Raw genomic sequence first — 22,151 nt, 5'->3', positions numbered from 1 at the left:
TAGATAAACTCAATTTTTTTAAAAAATTGTGATTTGGGTGAAAATTTACAGAGCAAATTCACTTTGCGTACAGCAGTTCACATACACTTTGTCTCATGACATTGACCACAATCCACCACAAAGCAACATCTCCCGTCCCACTTCCTCCTGATAGTTACCTCTTCCCTGTGTCCATCCCTCCATGCACTCCTGCCCCCTGAGCTGTCTCCCTGTGCATAAGCAGCCCTTCTCCCATGATTGTTCTCTCCAAGGAGTGTATCTACCTCAGGTAAATGTTCAACTCATATACCTGTCTATTGTTTGGCTGGAAGCCACTGGCGTGGGTTCAATTCCAGACCTGAAGGGCAACTAGGGGCCATAGTCTCAGTGGTTCCACCAGGCTCTATCAGACCAGCAAACCTGGTCCCCCACCCTTTTTTTTTTTTCTCCAAATGATTTTGAGTTTTGTTCCACATTGTTCTCCCTCTGATGGACTCAATTTTTGACAAGAAATATTTGCAGAAAACACAAGATCACCTTTCATGTTTTATACTATAAACAGCAGATTTTCCAATTAAATTTTATATCTTAACTAAAAGAATTATATATTAAGGAAGACTGAAGAAGAGTTAATGCTTTTGAGTTGTAGTATTGGCAAAGAATACTGAAATTACCATGGACTGCCAGAAGAACTATCAAATCTGTCCTGGATGAAGTGCAGCCAGACTGCTCCTTAGAAGCAAGAATGGCCAGACTTCATCTCACCTACTTTGGTCATGTTGTTAGAAGGGGCCATTCCCTGGAGAAGGATATCATGCTTGGAGAAGTGGAGGGCCAGTGAAAAAGGAGAAGGCCCTCAACAATATGGATTGACACAGTGGCTGTAATGATGGACTCAGGTATAGCAAGGATTGTGAGGCTGACACAGTGAAACACTGACCAGGCAGTGATTCATTCTGTTGTACACAGGGTCACTATGAGTCAGAGCCGACTCGATGACACCTAACAACAACAACAACATATGCATATGTTCATAAGGTTTTCAGTGGCTGATTTTTTCAGTGTTACGGATAACATTGCAAAGAATGGAATTCCAGAACACTTAATTTTGCTCATGAGGAACCTGTACATAGACCAAGAGGAAGTCATTTAAAGAAAACAAGGAGATACTGAATAGTTTAAAATCTGGAAAGGTGTGTGTCAGAGTTGTATCCTTTCACCATAGTTAGTTAATCTGTATGTTGAGCAAACACTCAGAGAAGCTGGCCTATATGAAGAAGAATGTGGCACCAATTGGAGGAAGACTCATTAACAACTTGCGATATACAGATGACACAACCTTGCTTGCTAAAAGTTAAGGTGACTTGAACCACTTACTAATGAAGATCAAAGGCTACAGCCTTCAGTATGAATTACACCTCAATATAAAGAAAACAAAAATCCTCACAACTGGACCAGTAGGCAACATCACAATAAATGGAGAGAATATTGAAGTTGTCAGAGATTTCAATTTACTTGGATCCACGATCAGTGACTTATTGCACTGGGCAGATGTACTGCAAAAGACCTATTTAAAGTGTTAAAAAGAAAAGATGCCACTTTGAAGACTAATGTTCCCTTGACTCATGCTATGGTATTTTCCCTAGCCTCATATGCATGTGAAAGCTGGACAATTAATAAGGAAAACTGACAAAGAATTGTTGCATTTGAATTGTGGTGTTGGTAATGAATATGGAAAATACCATGGATTGCCAAAGAAATGAACAAATCTGTCTTGGAAGAAGGATAGCTGGATATGCTCCTAAGAAGCAAGAATGGCCAGACTTCTCATGTGCTTTGGTCATGTTGTCAGAAGAAACCAGTCCTTGGAGAAGGATACTACTGTGCTTGGTAAAGTAGAGGGTCAGCGAAAGAGGGGGAGACTCTCAATGAGATAGATTGATAGGGTGGCTGCAACGATAGGCTCAAGCATAGCAAATATTTTGAAGGTGGTCCAGGACTGGGCAGTATTTTGTTCTATTGTATGTAGGGTTGCTACGAGTTGGCACTGACTTGATGGCACCTAACAACAACAACAACATATAAGTGTATGTCTCTCTATATATGTTAGTGTGTGTTGTTTAGTCAGTTGCAATGCATAGTGACTATATATGAAAACCAAAAAACCAAACTCACTGCCATTGAGTAGATTGTGACTCATAGCAACCCCCTTCGGGTTTCTGAGGCAGTAAATCTTTATGGAAGTACATTGCCCAGTCTTCCTTCTACAGAGTGGCTGGTGGATTTGAACTACCAAGCGTATATGACAGAGTTGAAATGCCCCATAGCGTCTCCTAGCCTGTAATCTTTACAGGGGCAGATTGCCAGGTCTTTTCTTACATTGAGCCACTGGGGGGTCCAAACTGCTGACCTTTTGGTTAGTAGCTTAAGAATTGTGCCACTGGCCCCCCACCCCACCATATATATTAAAATTTTTTCTTATTATGTTAGTGTGGAGTGTATGCTTCTCAAACTGTTGCATGAAACAAGACAAGACAACCATTTTAATACATGAGATAGTAAGTGCTCTTTGAAGAGGATTTTGTTGTTTTGAGGCAGAAGTGAAGCAATTACCATGACCTTCTTGCATAAAACATTTTTATGCTTTTTTTTCATTTAACATGTTCATATTATTTTATTTTCTGACCTTTTTTCAAAAATAAAATGATCTTTTAAGATATACTCTGAAGAAAAGTATAAAAGTGAACCTCTAGCTGTCCCTTAACTATTTATCAGTATAAGCCAGATGATCTTTTAAAAGTAAAAATGACATTAGGTACAGTATTTAGAAGGCACTTATAGGATTGCTACTAATGTGAAAATTACTGTGGGATTGCATTTATTTTCTAACTATAAAACATTATCTTTTAAAGTACAATAGACATTTTTTATTATGAATATATTTGAGCTTTTACAAATTTAATTTGTTTTTTAATATTTTAGAAGAAGACAAAAGCAATAACAAGATAATTACTTTTTCCTTGAAAAAACTTAAAGCATGATTTATAATACTCCTTTGCTAGAGTGTGAGCAGAGCTTGTGACTATGATGAGACGACCACTCTTGATTAGGTCACGTTCTATGGCAAATCGTGATAGAATTACATTATGGTTATGTAAGACCCCATCACCAGACTGGAGAGAGGTTGGAAGTCAGAGACATGTGTTCCTGCTGACCAGGAAAGCAAACATCCACATGGGAACTGCTTCTGGGGGCCACGTGGCAAGAAACTGTGGGTGCCTGTAGGAGCTAGAGCTGTGTCTGGCTGACAGCTAGCAAGAAAACAGGCTCCTCAGTCCTACAATCCCAAGGACCTGAATTAACTTGAATGAATTTGGAAGAAGGCTTCAAATTTCAGATGAGACCGTAGCCTGGCTGACATCTTGGTTGTAGCTTTGTGAGACTCTGAGCAGAGGATTCAGCAAAACCTCGCCTGGACTTCCGACCCATGAAAACTATGAGATAATAAATGTCTGTATTTTGGAACTCTGGTAGTGTAATGCCTAAGGCACTTGACTGCTAACCAGAAGGCTGGCGGTTCAACCAGCCACTACTTGGAAGGAAGGTTGGGCAATCTACTTTCATAGTGATACCGCCTTGGAAACCTAAGGTGTCATTGCTGTGAGTTGGGTCCGACTTGATGGCACATAACAACAACATATATATATATGTGTATATATACATATATGTATTTTTTAAAGAACATGTTCACGTTTTTATTTATAAAACTTGTATTGTGATTTGGTGAAAGTTTACAGAGCAAATTGGTTTTTCCATTCTACAATTCATACACATTTTGTTTTGTGACATTGATTGCAATCCCTACAAAATAACAGCACTCTTCCCACTTCCTTCCTATGCTTACTGTTTCCCTTCATCCTTTTTTCCTTTCTGCCTTCTGAGCTTTATCTCTAGGCAAATGCTACCCTTTTAATATCGTGTATGGTTGACTGTTCTAGTGTCCACATACCTCTCTGGTGTTATTGTTCACCTTATAGGCCTGTGTGTTATTTGGGTGAAAGTTGAGTCACAAGGATGAGTTTAGTTCCAGGCTTGAGGGTGTCTAAGGGCTATAGTCTTGTAAGTTTCACCAGTGTCTATCAGACCAGTAAGCCTGGTCTTATTTATCATGGATTTGAGCTTTGTTCCACATTTTTCTCTCACTCTATCCAGGATCTCTTACTGTGATCCCTTTCAGAGTGGCCAAAGGTGGTAGCCAGGCAACATCTAGTTCTTCTGGTTTCAGGGTCATGGAGGCTGTGGTTTGCATGGTCCATTAGTCCTTTGCACTATTGTTTTCTTGCATTTTTCATTTTCTTGGGTTTCTGAGGCTGTATCACTATGGAAGTAGATCGCCCAACCTTTCAAACCTGGTGGGTTTGAACTGCCAGCCTTCTGGTTAGCAGTCACATGCCTTAGGCACTATGCCACCAGAGCTCCTAGTTGCACCTTAGATAGCTAAATTTGTGGTAGTTTGGTATGTACCATAGAAAACTAAAACATAAACCTTATGCAGATTATTGACCTGAGTTTATGTTTTTCCATCTGTAAAATGAGAATCATAGCTCTTTATAGGGATGTTGTAGGATTAAAGAAAATTGTGATGGGAAATACCTGTAAATCAGTAGGTAATAAGAAATGTTGGTGTGCATAACATCAACCTGGTTGTTTGCATTTTCTTTTCTGGCTTTTCCTTCTAAATCCAAGCTGAGCCAGCATTGTCTTACTACAAAGGCAACACAACCACTGCTATGGAGTCAGATCCGACTCATGGAGACCCTTCCTTGGGTTTTCAAGGTGGTATCACTATGGAAGTAGATTGTCCAACTTTCCTTCCAAGGAGTGGCTGGTGGGTTTGAACCTCCAGCCTTCTGGTTAGCAGTCAAATGCCTTAGGCACTATGCCACCAGAGCTCCTTGTATTACTACAATGACTTTTTTTTTTCTTCTTCTTGTTTTTGGGTCTGTGAGTTGTTGAGTACCTCCATTGCATAGGGCTTGACTCTAGTCTTTGGACTGAGTTTAGGCTTGCTCCACATATATCCATATTCTCCTTGGACTGGTGGCTACCTGAATTATTATTTTTCTTCTAGGAGCTGAGAGATAAAGCCAAATGATTCAAGCATTACATCTGCTAACATTTTCTTGTCCAAAGCAAAATCACATGGCCATATCCAGTGTCAACCGGTGATGCTCACTCTAGTATACTTCAAGGTCACATGATTGAGAGAGGGAGGGATTATTGAGAACAGTAGTCTAATATATCTCAACTCTTTTCAAGTCCACCACCTTATGAATAGCACTGAAATACTGTTTGATGTATTATTGGAAAAATTTATGAATAAATTTATGAATTTATGTCTAATTTCGTGTCCTAAAAGGAGTCCCTCAGGTTAGAAGGCACTCAATATAGAAATGGGAAAGAGCTACCTCCTCAAAGCAGAATTGACGCTAATGATGTGGGTGAAGTTAAGCTTTCAGAACCTTCATTTGCTGATGGAATATGGCTCAAAGTGGAGCGGGGGGGGGGGGACTGCAAACATTCATTAATAATAAGAATGTGGAATATACAAAGTATGAATCTAGGAAAATTGGAAGCTATCATAAATGAAGTTGAATGGATAAAGATCATATCCTAGGCATTAGCTGAAAGGGACTGGTATTGGCCATTTTGAATCAGATAGTCAAATGGTCTACTCTGCTGGGAATGACAAATTGAAGAGGAAAGGTGTCATATTCATGGTTAAAAAGAATATTTCAATATCTATCCTGAAGTACATTCCTCTCAGTGATAGGATAATACCCATATGCCTACAGGGAATGCCAGTTAATACTGCTGTTATTCAAATTTACACATAGACCACTAAAGCAAAACATGATGAAACTGAAGATCTGTACTAACTTCTGCAGGCTGAAATTGACCAAACATACAATCAAGATGTATTGATAATTACTCATGATTAGAATGTAAAAGTTGGAAACAAAGAAGAAGCATCAGTAGTTGGAAAATATGGCCTTGGTGATAGAAATGATGCTAGAGACTGCATGATAGAATTTTGCAAGACCAATGACTTATTCATTGCAGGTACATTTTTACAACAACATAAACAGTGACTATCCATGTGGACCTTTTCAGATGGAATACAGAGATCAAATAAACTACATCTGTGGAAAGAGGTGATGGAGAAGCTCCATATTATCAGTCAAAACAAGGACAGGAACTGACTGTGGAACAAACCATCAATTGTTCATATGCAAGTTCAAGCTGAAGTTGAAAAAAAGAAAAGCAAGTCCATGAGAGCCGAAATATGACCTTAATTATGTCCCACCTGAAGTTAGAGACCATCTGAAGAATAGATTTGATGCATTGAACACTAATGACTGAAAACCAGACAAGTTGTGGGATGACATTAAGAACATCATACATGAATAAAGCTAAAGGTCATTAAAAAGATAGGAGGGAAGTAAAGACCAAAATAGATGCCAGAAGAGATTCTGAAACTTGCTCTTGAACATAGAGTAGCTATACCAAATGGAAGAAATGATGAAATAGAAGAGCTGAACAGATTTCAAAGGGAAGCTTGAGAAAACAAAGTAAAGTGTTATAAGGAAATGTGTGAAGACTTAGAATTAGAAAACCAAAAGGCAAGAACAAGCTGAAAGAACTGAAGAAAATATTCAAGCCTCGGGTTGCAATGTTGAAGGATTCTATGGCAAAATATTGAACAGTGCTGGAAGCATCAAAAGAAAATGGAAGGAATGCACAGAGTCACTGAACCTAAAAGAATTGGTTGACGTTCAATCTTTTTGGGAGGTAGACTATAATCAAGAACTGAGGGTCTTGAGGAAAAATTCCAGCCTTCACTGAAGGAATCAGTGACAGACAAGGCCCTAGGGATTGATGCAATACCCACTGAGATATTTCAACAAATGGATGCAGCACTGGAGGCTCTCACTTTTTATGCCAAGAGATTTGGAAGACAATTACCTGGCCAACTGACTGGAAAAGATTGATATTTGTGCCCATTCCAAAGAAAAGTGATCCACCCGAATGTGGAAGTTATCAAACAATATCACACTAAAATTTTGCTGAAGATAATTAATGATCACAGCAGGATATTGATAGGGAACTGCCAGAAATTCATGCCAGATTCAGAAGAGGGCGTGGAATGAGTCATATCATTACTGATGTCAGTTGGATCTTAGCTGAAAGCAAAGAATACCAGAAAGATATTTACCTGTGTTTTGTTGATTGTGCAAAGGCATTTGACTGTGTGAATCATAACAAATTGTGGTTTACATTGCAAAGAATGGGAATTCCAGAACACTTATTGTGCTTATGAGGAACTTTACATAGACCAAGAGGCAGTCATTTGAACAGAACAAGGTGATACTGAACGGTTTAAAATTAGGGAAGGTGTGCATCAGGGTTGTATACTTACTCAATCTGTATGGTTAGTAAATCATCTGAGAAGCTGGGATATATGAAGAAAAACACAGCATCAGGATTGGAGAAAGACTCATTAACAATCTGCAATATGCAGATGATACAACCTTGCTTGCTGAAAGTGAAGATGACTTGAAGCACTTACTGATGAAGATCAAAGACTGCAGCCTTCAGTATGGATTACACCTTAATATAAAGAAAATAAACATCCTTACATCTGTGTCAAAAAACACCATCAAGATAAATGGAATGAAGATTGAAGGGATTTCATTTTACTTGGATCTACAATAAACCTTTATGGTAGCAGCAGTCAAGAAATAAAACATACTGTACCGGGCAAATGTGGTGCAAAAGTTGGGCCTGGTTTTGAGTGGCTGGGCAGCTGGATGTACTTATTCCTCATGGTGAGATTGGTAGTCAACTCCATGGTGGAATCTACTGGAGCAGCTGAGTAGCTGCCTTAGGAACGTGGTCTGCTTTCAGTATATAAGGAGAAGCATTGAGAAAGGTCTCAGCAGCTTTTGGCATGCTTGAATCCTGCATGTAGCTGATTGGTCGTTCAGTAGCCTCCCATGTGTCTGCAATCTTGGGACTGTTAATGGACTTATATCAGTGGCCTCCATGTGCTTTGGTGATATTGGGACTGTGCCTTTTTACTTGTTGACCTTGGGATTATCAACATCAGCAGCCAACAGCTGCCTGAGTAAAGAAAGCCTCCAGCTCCACTGGGCCGGGAGCAAGAGGCAGAACTGAAGCTCAAGGTTGAGGGGCTTTTACCCAGTCCCAAGAGCCTGGCACTTTGAAGTCAGACTTCTGGCCTCAAAACTATAGGAGAATAAACTCCTGTTTGTTAAAGTCACCCATTTGTGGTATTTTCTGTTAGAGTGGCACTCACTCACTGCCATCGAGTTGTATCCAACTCATAGTGACCCCTCCTTGGGTTTCCAAGGCAGTATCACTATGGAAGTAGATTGCCCAACCTTCCTTCTGAGGAGTGGCTGATGGGTTTGAACCTCCAGCCTTCTGGCTAGCAGATGTCTTAGGCATAAGAGGTAACTAAAACATTTGGAGTGGTAGCTTCTTTTTTCCTTCTGATTTAGTTCTCTTATTTTATTTATGGATTCCCATAAAAATATCACATTACACCCCAAACGCGTTTGTAAAAGAATATGTTGTTGTTATGTGCCGTCGAGTCGGACCCCACTCATAGCGACTCCTCCTTGGGTTTCTAAGGTGGTATCACTACGGAAGTAGATTGCCCAACCTTCCTTCAGAGGAGTGGCTGGTGGGTTTGAACCGCCAGCCTTCTGGTTAGCAGTCAGGGGCCTTAGCCACTATGCTACCAGAGTTCCTGTAAAAGAATATAGGTAGCAGAATTTGGTGACTTGATACACAAATTGAAGAGTTTTGTAATTTGGAGCAAATTAATTTTTTGTGACTGTTTCAATTTTCATGTCCAAAGGAGGATCTTTCTATATAGATCTCTTGAGAATGCGAACATACAGGGAATAATTTCTTGGTCAAAAAGTAGATTACTGAAATATTGCTAGTTCTCCTTTATTCATAACAAGGCAACAATCATGGGTAACTTTGGCCTCTATACCCATGCCTGTTGTTAAGACATCCCCGTCTGTCAGCTGGGTATCATTATTAGTGTTGATCAGGAAGAAAGTTAAGCAAAATATTGTAAAAGTAATCTTCCTTCTTTTTGTTCTACTGTAGGTCATAATGATTATATTTGCCCAGCTACAAATCAATGTACAATAGATAAGAACCGGCGTAAAAGCTGTCAGGCCTGCCGACTTCGGAAGTGCTATGAAGTAGGAATGGTGAAGTGTGGTAAGTGATCTTTACCCCTTTTACTGCATTGGGGGTGGTTTAAATAACTGGGAGCAGATACCTGGAATAGAGAAGATTTAGGACTTGGTAATTGTCTTCAAGTGTTGTATGCTGTCACATTGGAAAGGAGATTGACTTAACTGTAAAGGACAGAACTGAAGTGAATGAGCACATGCTACAAGGAGGCAGATATTGGCCCAATTATGGAAGAACATTATGCTGTTCAAGTGGTTAGGCAGTAGTATAGGCTGCCACGTGGGTTAGTGGACTTCTAGCCACTGAAATCCTCAAGCTGCGCTGGATGGCCATCTGCCTGAAGCTCTGAAAATCCCTATTCTAAGGATGAAGTCCTTGTAAATGTCCACAGTTAAAGCTTGTGACAAGAAAGACTATCTTGTGGGTTATTTAGGTAACTATGGGAAAGACCCACCACTCTTCTGTCAGTTTGTCATACTGTGGTGGCTTGCATGTTGCTGTGAAGCTGGAAGCTATGTCACAGGTATTTCAAATATCAGCAGGGTCACCCATGGTGGACAAGTTTCAGCTAAGCTTCTAGAATGAGACAGGCTAGGAAGAAAGACAGGGCCATCCACATCTGAGAAAAATTGGCCAGTTAAAACCTTATGAACAGCAGTGAAACGTTGTCTGATACAGTGCTGGGATATGAGCTCCTCAGTTTGGAAGACACTCAAAATATGGCTGGGGAAGAGCTACCTCCTCATAGTAGAGTCAACCTTAATGATGTGGATGGAATAAAGCTTTTGGGAACTTCATTTGCTGATGTGACACAACTCAAAATGGAAATAAACAGCTGCAAGCATTCATTAATAATTAGGACAAGGAAGATATGAAGTATGAATCTATAAAAATTAGAAGCTATCAGTGAAATGGAATGGATAAAGATTGATATCCTAGGCATTAGTGAGCTGAAATGGACTGGCATTGGCCATTTTGAATCAGACAGCCATATGGTCTACTATGCTGAGAATGACAAATTGAGAGAAATGGTGTCATATTCATGGTTAAAAAGAATATTTCAAGATCTATCCTGAAGTACATTCCTCTCCATGATAGGATAATATCCATAGGCCTACAAGGAAGACCAGTTAATACTGCTATTATTCAAATTTACACACCAACCACTAAAGCCAAAGATGAAGAAATTCAAGATCTTTACTAACTTCTCTAGGCTGAAATTGACCAAGCATGCAATCAAGATGTATTGATTATTACTGATGATTGGAATACGAAAGTTGGAAACAATGAAGCATCAGGAGTTGGAAAATATGGCCTTGGTGATAGAAATAACACCAGAGATCACATGATAGAATTTCGCAAGGCCAATGACTTATTCATAGCAAATACATTTTTTCAACAACATGAACAGTGACTATACACATGGACCTCTTCTTACAGAATACACAGGAATCAAATCGACTCCATCTGTGGAAAGAGGCAATGGAGAGATTCAATTTAATCAGCCAGAAGAAGGCCAGGAACAGACAATTACTTGCTCATATACAAGTCCAAGTTGAAGCTAAAGAAAATTAAAACAAGTCCATAAGAGCCAAAATAAAACCTTGATTATATCCCACCTGAATTTAGAGATGATCTGAAGAATAGATTTGACACATTGAACACCAGTGACCAAAGACCATATGAGTTGTGAGATGACATAAAAAAAATCATACATGAAGAAAGAAAGAGGTCATTAAAAAGACAAGAAAGGAATAATAAAAAAAGGATGTTAGAAGAGACTTTGAAATTTGCTCTTGAATGTGTAGTTGTTGTTGTTGTTATGTGCTGTCGAGTTGGCCCTGACTCATAGCAACCCCTCTTTGGGTTTCTGAGGCAGTATCACTACGGGAGTAGATTGCCCAACCTTCCTTCTGAGGAGTTGCTGGTGGTTTTGAACCGCCAGCCTTCTGGTTAGCAGTCAAGTGCTTTAGGCACTATGCTACCAGAGCTCCCTGAATGTAGAGTAGGTAAAGCAAATGGAAGAAATAATGAAATAAAATAGCTGAACAGAAGATTTCAAAGGTTAGCTCAGAAGACGAAGTAAAGTATTATAAGAAATGTGCAAACACCTGCAGTTAGAAAGCCAAAAGTGAAGAACCCAGTTGGTATTTCTCAAGCTGAAAAAAATGAAGAAAAAAATTTCAAGCCTTGAGTTGCAATATTGGAAGATTCTATGGGAAAAATATTGAATGATGCAAGAAGCATCCAAAGAGGATGGGAGGAATACAGTCACTGTACCAAAAACAATTGGTCTGCATTCAGTTATTTCATGAGGTAGCATATGATCAAGAACCAGTGGTGCTGAAGGAAGAAGTCCAAGCTGCGCTGAAGGAATTGGTGAGAAACGAGATGCCAGGAATTGACGAGTACCCATTGAGATATTTCCACAATGGATGCAGTGCTGGAGTCATTCACTCATTTATGCCAAGAAATTAGGAAGACAGCTACCTGGCCAATTGACTGGAAGAGATCAGTACATAGACCTAGAGGCTGTCATTCAAACAGAACAAGGGGATACTACATGGTTTAAAATCAGGAAGGGTGTGCATGCAGGTTGTATCCTTTCCCCACACTTATTCAATCTGTATGCTGAGTAAATAACCTGAGAGGCTGTACTATATGAAGAAGAGTGTGGCACCAGAATTGGAGGAAGACTCATTAACAACCTGTGATATGCAGAAGACACAGCCTTGCTTGCTGAAAGTGAAGAGGACTTGAAGCACTTATTGATGAAGATCAAAGATGACAGTCTTCAGTATGGATTACACTTCAACATAAAACAAAAATCCTCTCAAGTGGATCAATAAACAATATCATGATAAATGGAGAAAAGATTAAAGTTGTTAAGGATTTCATTTTACTTGGATTCACAGTCAATACCCCTGAAAACAGGAGTCAAGAAATCAGATGATGTGTTGCATTGGGCAGATCTGCTGCAAAAGATCTCTTTTAAGTGTTAAGGAGCAAAAACGTCACTTTGAAGACTAAGGTACGCCTGACTCAATCCATGGTATTTTCAGTAGCCTCATATGCATGTGAAAGCTAGACAATGAATAAGGAACACTGAAGAAGAGTTGATGCTTTTAAATTGTGGTGTTGGGGAAGAATACTGAAAATACTTCCAACTGCCAGACTCGACGGCACATAACAACAACAATAACAAGCCAGAAGAACAAACTAATCTCTCCTGAAGAAGTATAGCTGGAATACTCCTTAGAAGTGAGAATGGCCAGACATTGTCTCACCTACTTTGTTCATGTTGTCAGAAGGGAGCAGTCCCTGGAGAAGGGTATCATGCTTGGTAAAGTGGAGGGTCAGCAAAAAAAGGAGCAACCCTCAATAAGATGGATTGACACAGTGGCTGCAGTGATGGGCTCAAGCAAAGCAAATATTTTGAGGATGGTGCAGAACCAGGCATTCTTCCATTCTGTTGTACATAGGATGTGTCGGTGCTGACTCAACGGCCCCTAAACATGGGGAAGACCCATGCCCAACTCCTCCCCTAATTTTCTAGAAATGGAAACATACATAGGACTGAGAAACATGATGGAACTATCAAAAGGGCATTTGTTGTTGTTATGTGCCGTCAATAGCGACCCCTCCTTGGGTTTCTGAGGCAGTATCACTACAGAAGTAGATTGCCCCATCTTCCTTCCAAGGAGTGGCTGGTGGGTATGAACCACCAGCCTTCTGGTTAGCAGTCAAGTGCCTTAGGCACTATGCTACCAGAGCCCTATCAAAAGGGCATAGAGCATAGATTTCATTCTGTGTATCACATGCACACCCACGCATAATAAAGGAAAATGAGCACTTTAGTGTAACATCAGTGATGCCTACACCCTGCTCACCCCACCTGATTAGCTCTTGGTTTCCTTATTTGCACACACTTGTGTCTTTATGTACACTTATAAAAGTTTTACCTATACTTTTCTCATTCTTATGGAGCCACTGTTTTCCCTGTACTTACAAAGTGAGTAATCTCTCACTTTGTAACTAATTATTTTTAAAAGTGAAAACACACCTCTCTTTTCTCCCTGTGTAAACAGAGAGAGCCTTCCCCTGAGTTAAGATTTCTAATCTGTGTGTGTGTGCATGTGTGTATGAGAGAGAGAGAGAGAGAGAGAGAGAGAGAGAGAGAGGGATTTGCCTGAAAGTTTGTAGAACAAATTCATTTTCCATACAACAATTCATACACATTTTGTCTCATGATTTTGATTGCAATCCTCATAATGTAACAGCTCTTTCCCACTTCCTCCCTGTGGTTACCTTTTCCCTGTGTCCTTCTTTCCTATACATTCCGCCCTCTGGGCTATCTCCCTGTGCAAATACTGGCCTTCTAGTCTCCATGTTGTTGATAGTTCTAAGGAGTATACCTACCTGGTGTAAACATTCACCTTATATGCCTGTCTATTCATAGAGAAGAATATCATGTTTGGTAAAGTGGAGGGTCAGTGAAGAAGGGGAAGACCCTCAATGAGATGGATTGATGCAGTGGCTTCAGAGATGGGCTCAGGATATCAAGGATTGTGAGGATGGCACATGACTGGGCAGTGTTTAGTTCCGTTGTGTACACTGTTGCTATGAGTTGACATCACCTAAGAAGAACGTTGGGAGCTCTGGTGGTGTAGTGCCTAAGGCACTTGACTGCTAACCAGAAGGTTGGTGGTTCAAACCCACCAGCCACTCCTTGGAAAGAAGATGGGGCAATCTACTTCCATAGTAATACTGCCTCGGAAACCCAGGGAGGGGTCTCTATGAGTTGGGGCCGACTCAACGGCACATAGCAACAATAACAAGAACATTGTTTTGCTGGAAGCCATGGTCACTCCTGTTTAGTTCCGGGCCTGAAGGGTGACTAGGGGCCATAGTCTTGGAGGTTTCACAAGTCTCTATCAGACCAGTAAGCCTGGTCTTTATGATTTTGAGTTTTGTTCTACACTTTTCTCCCACTTTATGCAGGATCCCCTGTTTTGATCCCTTTCCAAGTGGTTGGCAGTGGTAGCGGGGCAAGATTTCTAGCCTCCTAAAGTGTGAGAAAGGAGCTCTGGTAGCATAGTGCATAAGGCACTTGACTGCTAACCAGAAGGCTGGCAGTTCAAATCCACCAGCCACTCCTCAGAAGGAAGGTTGGGCAATCTACTTCCAGAGTGATACTGCCTTGGAAACCCAAGGAGGGGTTGCTATCAGTCGGGTCCGACTCAATAGCACATAACAACAACGACAACAAAGTGTGAGAAAATAAATATCTCACAGTTAAAGCCATCCACTTGAGGTATTTCTGTTACAGCAGCTCTAAGAAACTAAGATACCCATGTTTTCCTTCAATCCAGTCTTGGAAGAGGAAGGATTCTATCTGAATTCTGGATCTTTATACACCATTTAATTTCTACCTTTTTTCCTGAAATCATTTTTCTCTCTTGCACTTCCAATCTTTCCCACTGATGTATTAATATGATTCTTATTTAAATTGTAGGAAGACACTCACCCAGACTAATTTCAGAGATTAGACTTCATAATAACAACACTGAAATGTAATAGCCAGGAAAACAATCTTAATAGATGTATCTGGTCTGGATCCCTGTGTTGGGACAATAGTTCAGCATCTTTTGAGTACCATCTCTTTATTCACCTGTTGTATATATCTCCATGAAGGGGTTTGATAGGGAGTTATTTTGCTTCTCTAAAAGACTCACTGCTGTCAAGTTGGATCCGACTCATAGTGAGCCCTCCTTGGGTTTCCAAGGCAGTATCACTATGGAAATACATTGCCCAACTTTACTTCCGAGGAGTGGCTTGTGGGTTTGAACTGCCAGCCTTCTGGTTGGCAGTCAAGTGCCTTAGGCTCTACACCATCAGAATTCCTTTTGGTTGTCTAGTGCCACTCTCACAGAAAATACTATAGGTGGATAATTTTAAAAATGGGGTTTATTCTCTTACAGTTTAAGAGGCGTGAAGTCCAAGTTCAAAGTGCCTGCTCTAGGGGCTGGGTGAAGGCCCCTCAACTTTGGACTTCACCTTTGCCTCTTGCTCCCAGCCCACTGAAGGTGGAAGCTTCTCTTAACTCAGGCAGCTGCTGGATGCTCAGGGATGCTCAGGCTGACAAATCCAAGGTCAACAAGTAAAATGGCACAGTCCCAAGATTATCAGGTAACATGGTAGGTCACTAGTTAAACAGTCCCAAGACTGGCAGTCAACATGGTAGACCACTAGGCCAAATGCCAAATTCAGATGTGCAAGCAGCTAGAGACCTTCCTCAAAGCTTCTCCTTATAAAATGGAAGAAGACCACATCCCTAAGGCAGCTACTCAGCTGCTCACAACAGATTCTGCCACGGAGGTGATTACAGTCTCATCATGGGCAATAACTACATCCAGCTGCCCAGCCACTCAAAACCAGGCCCAGTCAAGTTGACACAGAACCTTGACTACCACAGGAGGTGTAAAATAGTGATTAAAGGCATCAGCTTTGGATTCAGGATGTTGCTTGTGTTTGAGACCTACTGCTGTTTTCAGTTTTCCTATCTTGGGTAGATTCTTTGCACTCTCTTTCACCTGGTTCCTCCACTGAAGTTGGAGTCAGTACTCACACTTGTCCACTTGGGCAGTTGTCAGGATGAGATACTCTATGTACAATACTCAAAGCTTGGCATATAGAAGCTTCTAAAGGATGTTAGCTACTACTGTCATCAGTGTTCACTGTTGTTACCATCATCATCATCTTTTGGCTGGGGATGTTTACCACTGTCTATTATGGAGCACCCCTATTTGGTAAAGCTTCTCATTAAGCTCACTCAGAGACAGTTGTCCAGGCCTGTGTGTCAGAGCCACAACACTTGGAATGTCGTTGGTAGAAAAATGTGAATTTTTTGACAAGGACTTTGTTTCATTCAACCTTTTATCCCCAGAACATGTAGTATAAAAAACCAAACCAAACTCACTGCCATCAAGTCAGATCTGACTCATAGCGACCCCTCCTTAGGTTTCCGAGGCAGTATCACTACAGAAGTAGATTGCCCAATCTTCCTTCTGAGGAGTGGCTGGTGGGTTTGAACTGCCAGCCTTCTGGTTAGCAGTCAAGTGCCTTGGGCACTATGCTACCAGAGTTCCCAACATATAGTAGAGGGCCTGGCATATATAGTATTTGTCAGTGAAAGTTGGTCAGATAAATTTGAACGAATGGATTCAGAAGTTTTCACTTTGGGTATAACTCCATATCCTTATTCACTCTATAAAAAAAGGCATATGTGATCAGAAAGGCCCTTTCTTAAACCCTACTTTTTGTTCCATTTTACTCTGGGATATAATGCATAACCTCTATAGCACTCTTTCTCATTACTAATAAAATGAATTACGTTTTAGGCTTTTAATTTTTGAGCAGTAAATTTGGTTCATATGTCCCTGAAAGGTGGAACTCTTCCTTCTTGTAATTAGCCAAGGGTAAGGGAAAACTCTGATAAATTTTCTTGGGAGCCAATAATTTAAATTCACTTAGAGCTTCTAATTAATATACATATTTTAAAATGTGCACAATTGAAGTTAGTGAACAAACATATTGATAGGAGGCTAGAAACTAGACATTTTGTAGATTTTAACTTTTAGATTAGTTCTTTAGAGAAAATATATATAAAAGTTGTGCCTATGTTAGTAACATCCTGATTTATGACTTATTTTTCTTAATTTCTATTTTGTGTTTTGGTCTTTAGCCCATGGATATTTAAAAAAATTTTGTACTCAGATGTATAGGAGTTTGGACACTATATTTTTGTTGTTGATTTTTACTTGTGTTGTGCTCAGGTAATAAGTTCGGTAGCATATCAATTGTAGTTAAGATTTTCTTCACGACATAGTGTGTGATAATTTTTGCAAAGATTCCGTGAGTTTTGTAGAGCAGACTTGTTAATTGGATGGTTCCAGTGTTCTGAACTTTGATCTCTTTTTTCCCTGTTTGCTGAATTGCTGAGAGAGCTATCTTCAAATAGCCCATTAAAACAGAATGTTTGTCAGCTTCTCTTTTTTTTCCGATCATTTTTGTGTGTGTTGTTTGGAGGCTGTTTGTTGTTGTTTGCTTTTTCTATGCATGTGAGTTTAGAATTATTTATCTTCCTTGGGGAACTGTTCATTTTGTGATTTGGTGGTGAGCCTCCTTCTCTCTAAAAATTATTTTTTGCCATAAGATTTATATTATCTGATATTGATAGACTGTTCACTTTTATTGTGATCACTTATATTTGGGTTCATTTCTATCATCTTATTTTCTGCTTTTAAAAATATTATCATCAGTTTTCTTTTTTTTTTTCATTTCAGAGTTGATCACATTTCCTTTTTTGTTCTACCAGCCATATGTTTTGTTTCAATTCTTTCAGTCATAACATTTCTATTTTTAACATGAAGTCTTGAATAATTTGAGAATTTTACTGTCTCTAATATACCTCTTCCTAAATTAAGAATCTTAGAGAAAGTTCTAACCAGAATCAGTCCTCTCTCACGTTACGTATTATTGTCTAGCATTTAAGTTTCACCTTGTTTCTGTACCTCTACAAATTAATCAATATATTACTTTATTTATTCAAAGCTTTTCTTTAGATTTAATCTTATATTTACCAATTTATTTTCTTAACATTGCTTCTTAAATCTCATTATTTCCTTCTGGTTCATTTTTCTGTTTCCCAAAGGACATAGCAGAGTAGTTGTTTCAAAAGGTCTGTGAATAATATACCTCTCAATATTTAACTGAAAACGTCTTAAATTTATATCCTCACTCTTAAATAATAGTTTAACTAGAAGTACAATTCTAAGTTGAAGATTCCACCATCCTTACTGTGGTAGTTCAGTTTTTGTGTCAACTTGGCTGGGCCTGATTGAATGGTTGGGCAGCTGGAGGTAGTATTCCCCATGATGAGACTGGTAATCAACTCCATAGTGGAATCTACTGTGAGCAGCTGAGTAGCTGTCTTAGGGAATGTGGTCTGCTTTCTGTATATAAGCAGAAGCCTTGGGGAATGGTCTCTAGAGACCTATGGCACGCTTGGACCTTGCATGTAGCCTGTTGATGTTCAGCAGCCTGCTGTGCTCTGCTGACCTTGGGCCTTAAAATGGACATGAATTAATGGCCTGCCATGTGGTTTGGTAACATCGGGACTGTGCCATTTTATTTGTTGACCTCGGGCTTGTTAGCCTCAGCAGCCAGTAGCTGCCTGAGTGAAGAGATGCCTATAGCTTCAGTGGGCTGGGAGCAAGAGGCAGAGCTGAAGCCCAAGGGTAAGGGGCTTTCACACAGCCGCTAGAGCCTGGCACTTTGAACTTGGGCTTCCAGCCTCCACACTATGAGAGAATAAACTCCTGTTTGTTAAGACAATCCCATTTGTGGTATATTCCTATCAGAGCAGCACTAGGGAACCAGAACACTTACCATCTAAAGACTTTGTTCTATTGTGTTCCAGTTCATAAACCTACAGTAACTGAAATATTTGGTAAAAACACAGGAATAGAATATCCAGAAAAAGAAACTTTAATCTAGAGTCCCCAGTCTTCCTTCCGAGGAGTGGCTGGCGGGTTTGAACTGCCATCCTTTTGGTTAGCAGTCAAATGCCTTAGGCACAACACTACCAGAGCTCCCTATTAAATGATAGGGCATTTTAAATCTATGGGGAAAATGTATTCAATAAAGAGTACTTGGAATATTGTGTATTCATCTAGAAAAACAAAACATGGATTACTAGTATCATATGATAAACTAAACCAAAATGAAACAGTGCCATGGAGTCAATTTCAACTCATAGTGACCTCCATTGGGTTTCCCAGGCTGTAAATCTTTATGGAAGCAAACTGCCTTCTCTTTCTTCTGTGGAACAGCTGGTGGGTTCAAACTGCGAACCTTTTTGGTTAGCAGCCAAATGACTTAAGCACTACACCACCAGAGCTCCTTCATATGATATAAAACATACATAAAATTCCAATATTTGTTCTTGTTACCTAGTGCTGCTCTGACAAGAATATACCACAAATGGGATGGCTTTAACAAACAAGAGTTTATTCTTACATTTTGGAGGTTTTAAGCCCAAGCTCAGAGTGCCAGGCTCTCGAGGCTGGTTGAATGCCCCTCAATCTTGGGCTTCATTCAGCTCTGCCTCCTGCCTCTAGCCCACTGAAGCTGGAGGCTTTTCTTCATTCAGCTACTGGCTGCTGAGGCTGACAAATTCAAGGTTGACAAGTAAAAAGGCACAGTCCCAATATTACCAAATCCCAGGCAGGTCATTGATTCAATACCATTAAAAGTCCCAAGACTGGCAGAGCATGGCAGGCTGCTGAACAACGACTCAACTACATGCAGGGTTCAAGCATACCATAAGCTAGAAACCATTCCGAAAGCTGCTTCTTATATATGGGAAGCAGACCACATCCCTAAAGCAGCTACTCAGCTGCTTGTGGTAGATCCCACCATGGAGCTGATTACCAGTCTCATTGTGGAGAATAACTACCACCAGCTGCCCAGCCACTCAACTAGCCCCAGCCAAGTTGACACACAACCTTAACTCCCACAATACTCCAACCACACAAGTGCTTAAAGAAGATGCACTAGAATATTTGTATAATCTTGATGTGAAATATAAAGGAAAATTTGAATATGTATTAAAACTTCTTATGACAAAAGACAGTGTGAGCAAAGTTAGAAGACAAATAACAAACAGTACAAATATTGCTTATGACAATATACTGTTGTTATATTTATTATTACCATATAAAGAGCTTTTGAAGGCTGGCGGTTCAAACCCACCAGCCACTCCTCGGAAGGAAGGTTGGGCAATCCTACTTCCGTAGTGATACTTCCTCAGAAACCCAAGGAGGGGTCGCTATGAGTCGGGGCCGACTCGACGGCACATAACAACAACAACAAAGGGCTTTTATTGGTCATTAAAAAAATGGGAAAATCAAATATGTAGTTCACAAATGAAGAAATAGAAATGGTAAACATATTACCAACCATTGAATAATTTAAGTAATGAAAAGTAAAATGAGATTATTTAGTCACCGTAAGATAAGCAAAGATTAAAAATTATTTTTAATGCTCAAAGATGTTATGAGAAAATGGGTCGTTTATAAGGTATTGTTTAGGTTATACATTTTAAATATTTTGGAGGGTAATTGATAAATATATGTATCAAGATTTGAAATGGGTCTTCATTCAGCAATTTGATTTCTTTGAATTTATTCTAAGGAGGTACAAAGAGGTATGTTCATTGTAATATTTATAGTAGCACAGAAATTAGAATCAATATAGGTGTCCATTAACAAAGGACTCTTCGAATAAATGTTGCAGAAAAAGATGCTAGACAGATTTTCAAATTGTTGTAAGATGAGATTATTTTTAATAAAAACAGAAAGAAGGTTTGAAATAATGTGTACACTATGATCCTAAATTTGTAAATAAAACTATGTTATTTTGTGTCAGGTGCTGTTGACTCAGTTCTGATGCATGTACAACAGTAAAATCCTGTCTGGTCCTGTGCCTTCCTCACGGTCTTGCTGTATTTGAACCCACTGTTGCAGCCACTGGGTCTGTGCATCTCGCTGAGGGTTTTTCTCTTTTTTGCTCTCTACTTTACCAAGCATGATGTCCTTCTCTAGGTAATGAGCCCTCCTGATAAAATGTCCAAAGTACATGTGACAGAGGCTTGCCATCCTTGCTTCTAAGGAGCTCTCTTGCTATATTTCTTCCAAAACAAATTTGTTCTGGCTGTCCATGGTATATTCAGTATTCTTCACCAACCCCATAATTTAAAAAGGCATCAGCTCGTCTTTGGTCTTCCTTATCCATTGTCCAGCTTTTGCATGCATATAAGGTGATTGAAAATACCATGGCTTGGGTCAGGTACAACTTCTTCTTCAGAGTGACATGTTTGCTTTGAAACATTTTAAAGAGGTCTTTTGCAGCAAATTTGCCCACTGCATTACAGCACTGGATTTCTTGATTGCTGCTTCTATGAGCATTGATAGTAGATCCAAGTAAAATAAAATCCTTGCCAACTTCAATCTTTTCTCCATTTATCATTATGTTGCTTATCGGTTCCGTTGTAAGGATTTTTGTTTTCATTATGTTGATGTGTAATCCATACTGAAGGCAGTAGAGTTTGATCTACGTTAGTAAGTGTTTCAAGTCCTCTTTGCTTTCAGCAAACACGGATGTGTCATCTGCCTATTGCAGGTTGTTAATGAGTCTTCCTCCAGTCCTGATGCCATGCTCTTCAACTTCTTGGATTATTTGCTCAGCATACAAATTGAATAAGTATAGTGAAAGGATACACCCTGACACACACCTTTCTTGATTTTAAACCACATAGTATCCCCTTGTTCTGTTTGAACAGCTACCTCTTTTTCTATGCACATGTTCCTCATGAGCACAATTAAGTGTTCTGAATCCCCATTCTTTGCAGTATTATCCATACTTTGTTATGATTCACACAGTCAAATGCCTTTTCATGGTCAATAAAATACAGGTAAACATCTTTCTGGTATTTTCCAGTTTCAGCCATAATCCATCTGACATCAGCAATGATATATCTCGTTCCATATCTTCTTCTGAATCCAGCTTGAGTTTCTGGCAGTTCCCTGTATTGCTCCAACTCTTTTTGAATTATCTTAATTCAAAATTTACTTGCATGTAATATTAGTATTGGGAGCTCTGGTAGCATAGTGGCTAAGACACTTGCCTGCTAACCAGACGGCTGGCGGTTCGAACCCACCAGCCACTCCTCGGAAGGAAGGTTGGGCAATCCTACTTCTGTAGTGATACTGCCTCGGAAACCCAAGGAGGGGTCGCTATGAGTCAGGTTT

General features: G+C 39.8%; 1 protein-coding gene across 1 annotated transcript in view; it reads left to right on the top strand.

Annotated features, from left to right (window-relative positions):
• The window catches only part of ESR2 (estrogen receptor 2), a 71,571-nt gene that overhangs the window by 10,595 nt on the left and 38,825 nt on the right, over positions 1-22,151 (top strand). The window contains exon 3 of the mRNA XM_007942280.2: positions 9,187-9,303. Coding sequence (XP_007940471.2) covers positions 9,187-9,303 — 117 coding nt within the window. The remainder of the gene's footprint in view (positions 1-9,186; positions 9,304-22,151) is intronic.

Source organism: Orycteropus afer, unplaced genomic scaffold, assembly GCF_000298275.1.
Source record: "Orycteropus afer afer isolate SDZICR_OR568_19922 unplaced genomic scaffold, OryAfe1.0 scaffold00088, whole genome shotgun sequence".
NCBI lineage: Eukaryota > Metazoa > Chordata > Mammalia > Tubulidentata > Orycteropodidae > Orycteropus > Orycteropus afer.
The sequence above is the reverse complement of the archived record's forward strand: the minus strand, read 5'-3'. Positions and strand labels throughout refer to the sequence as shown.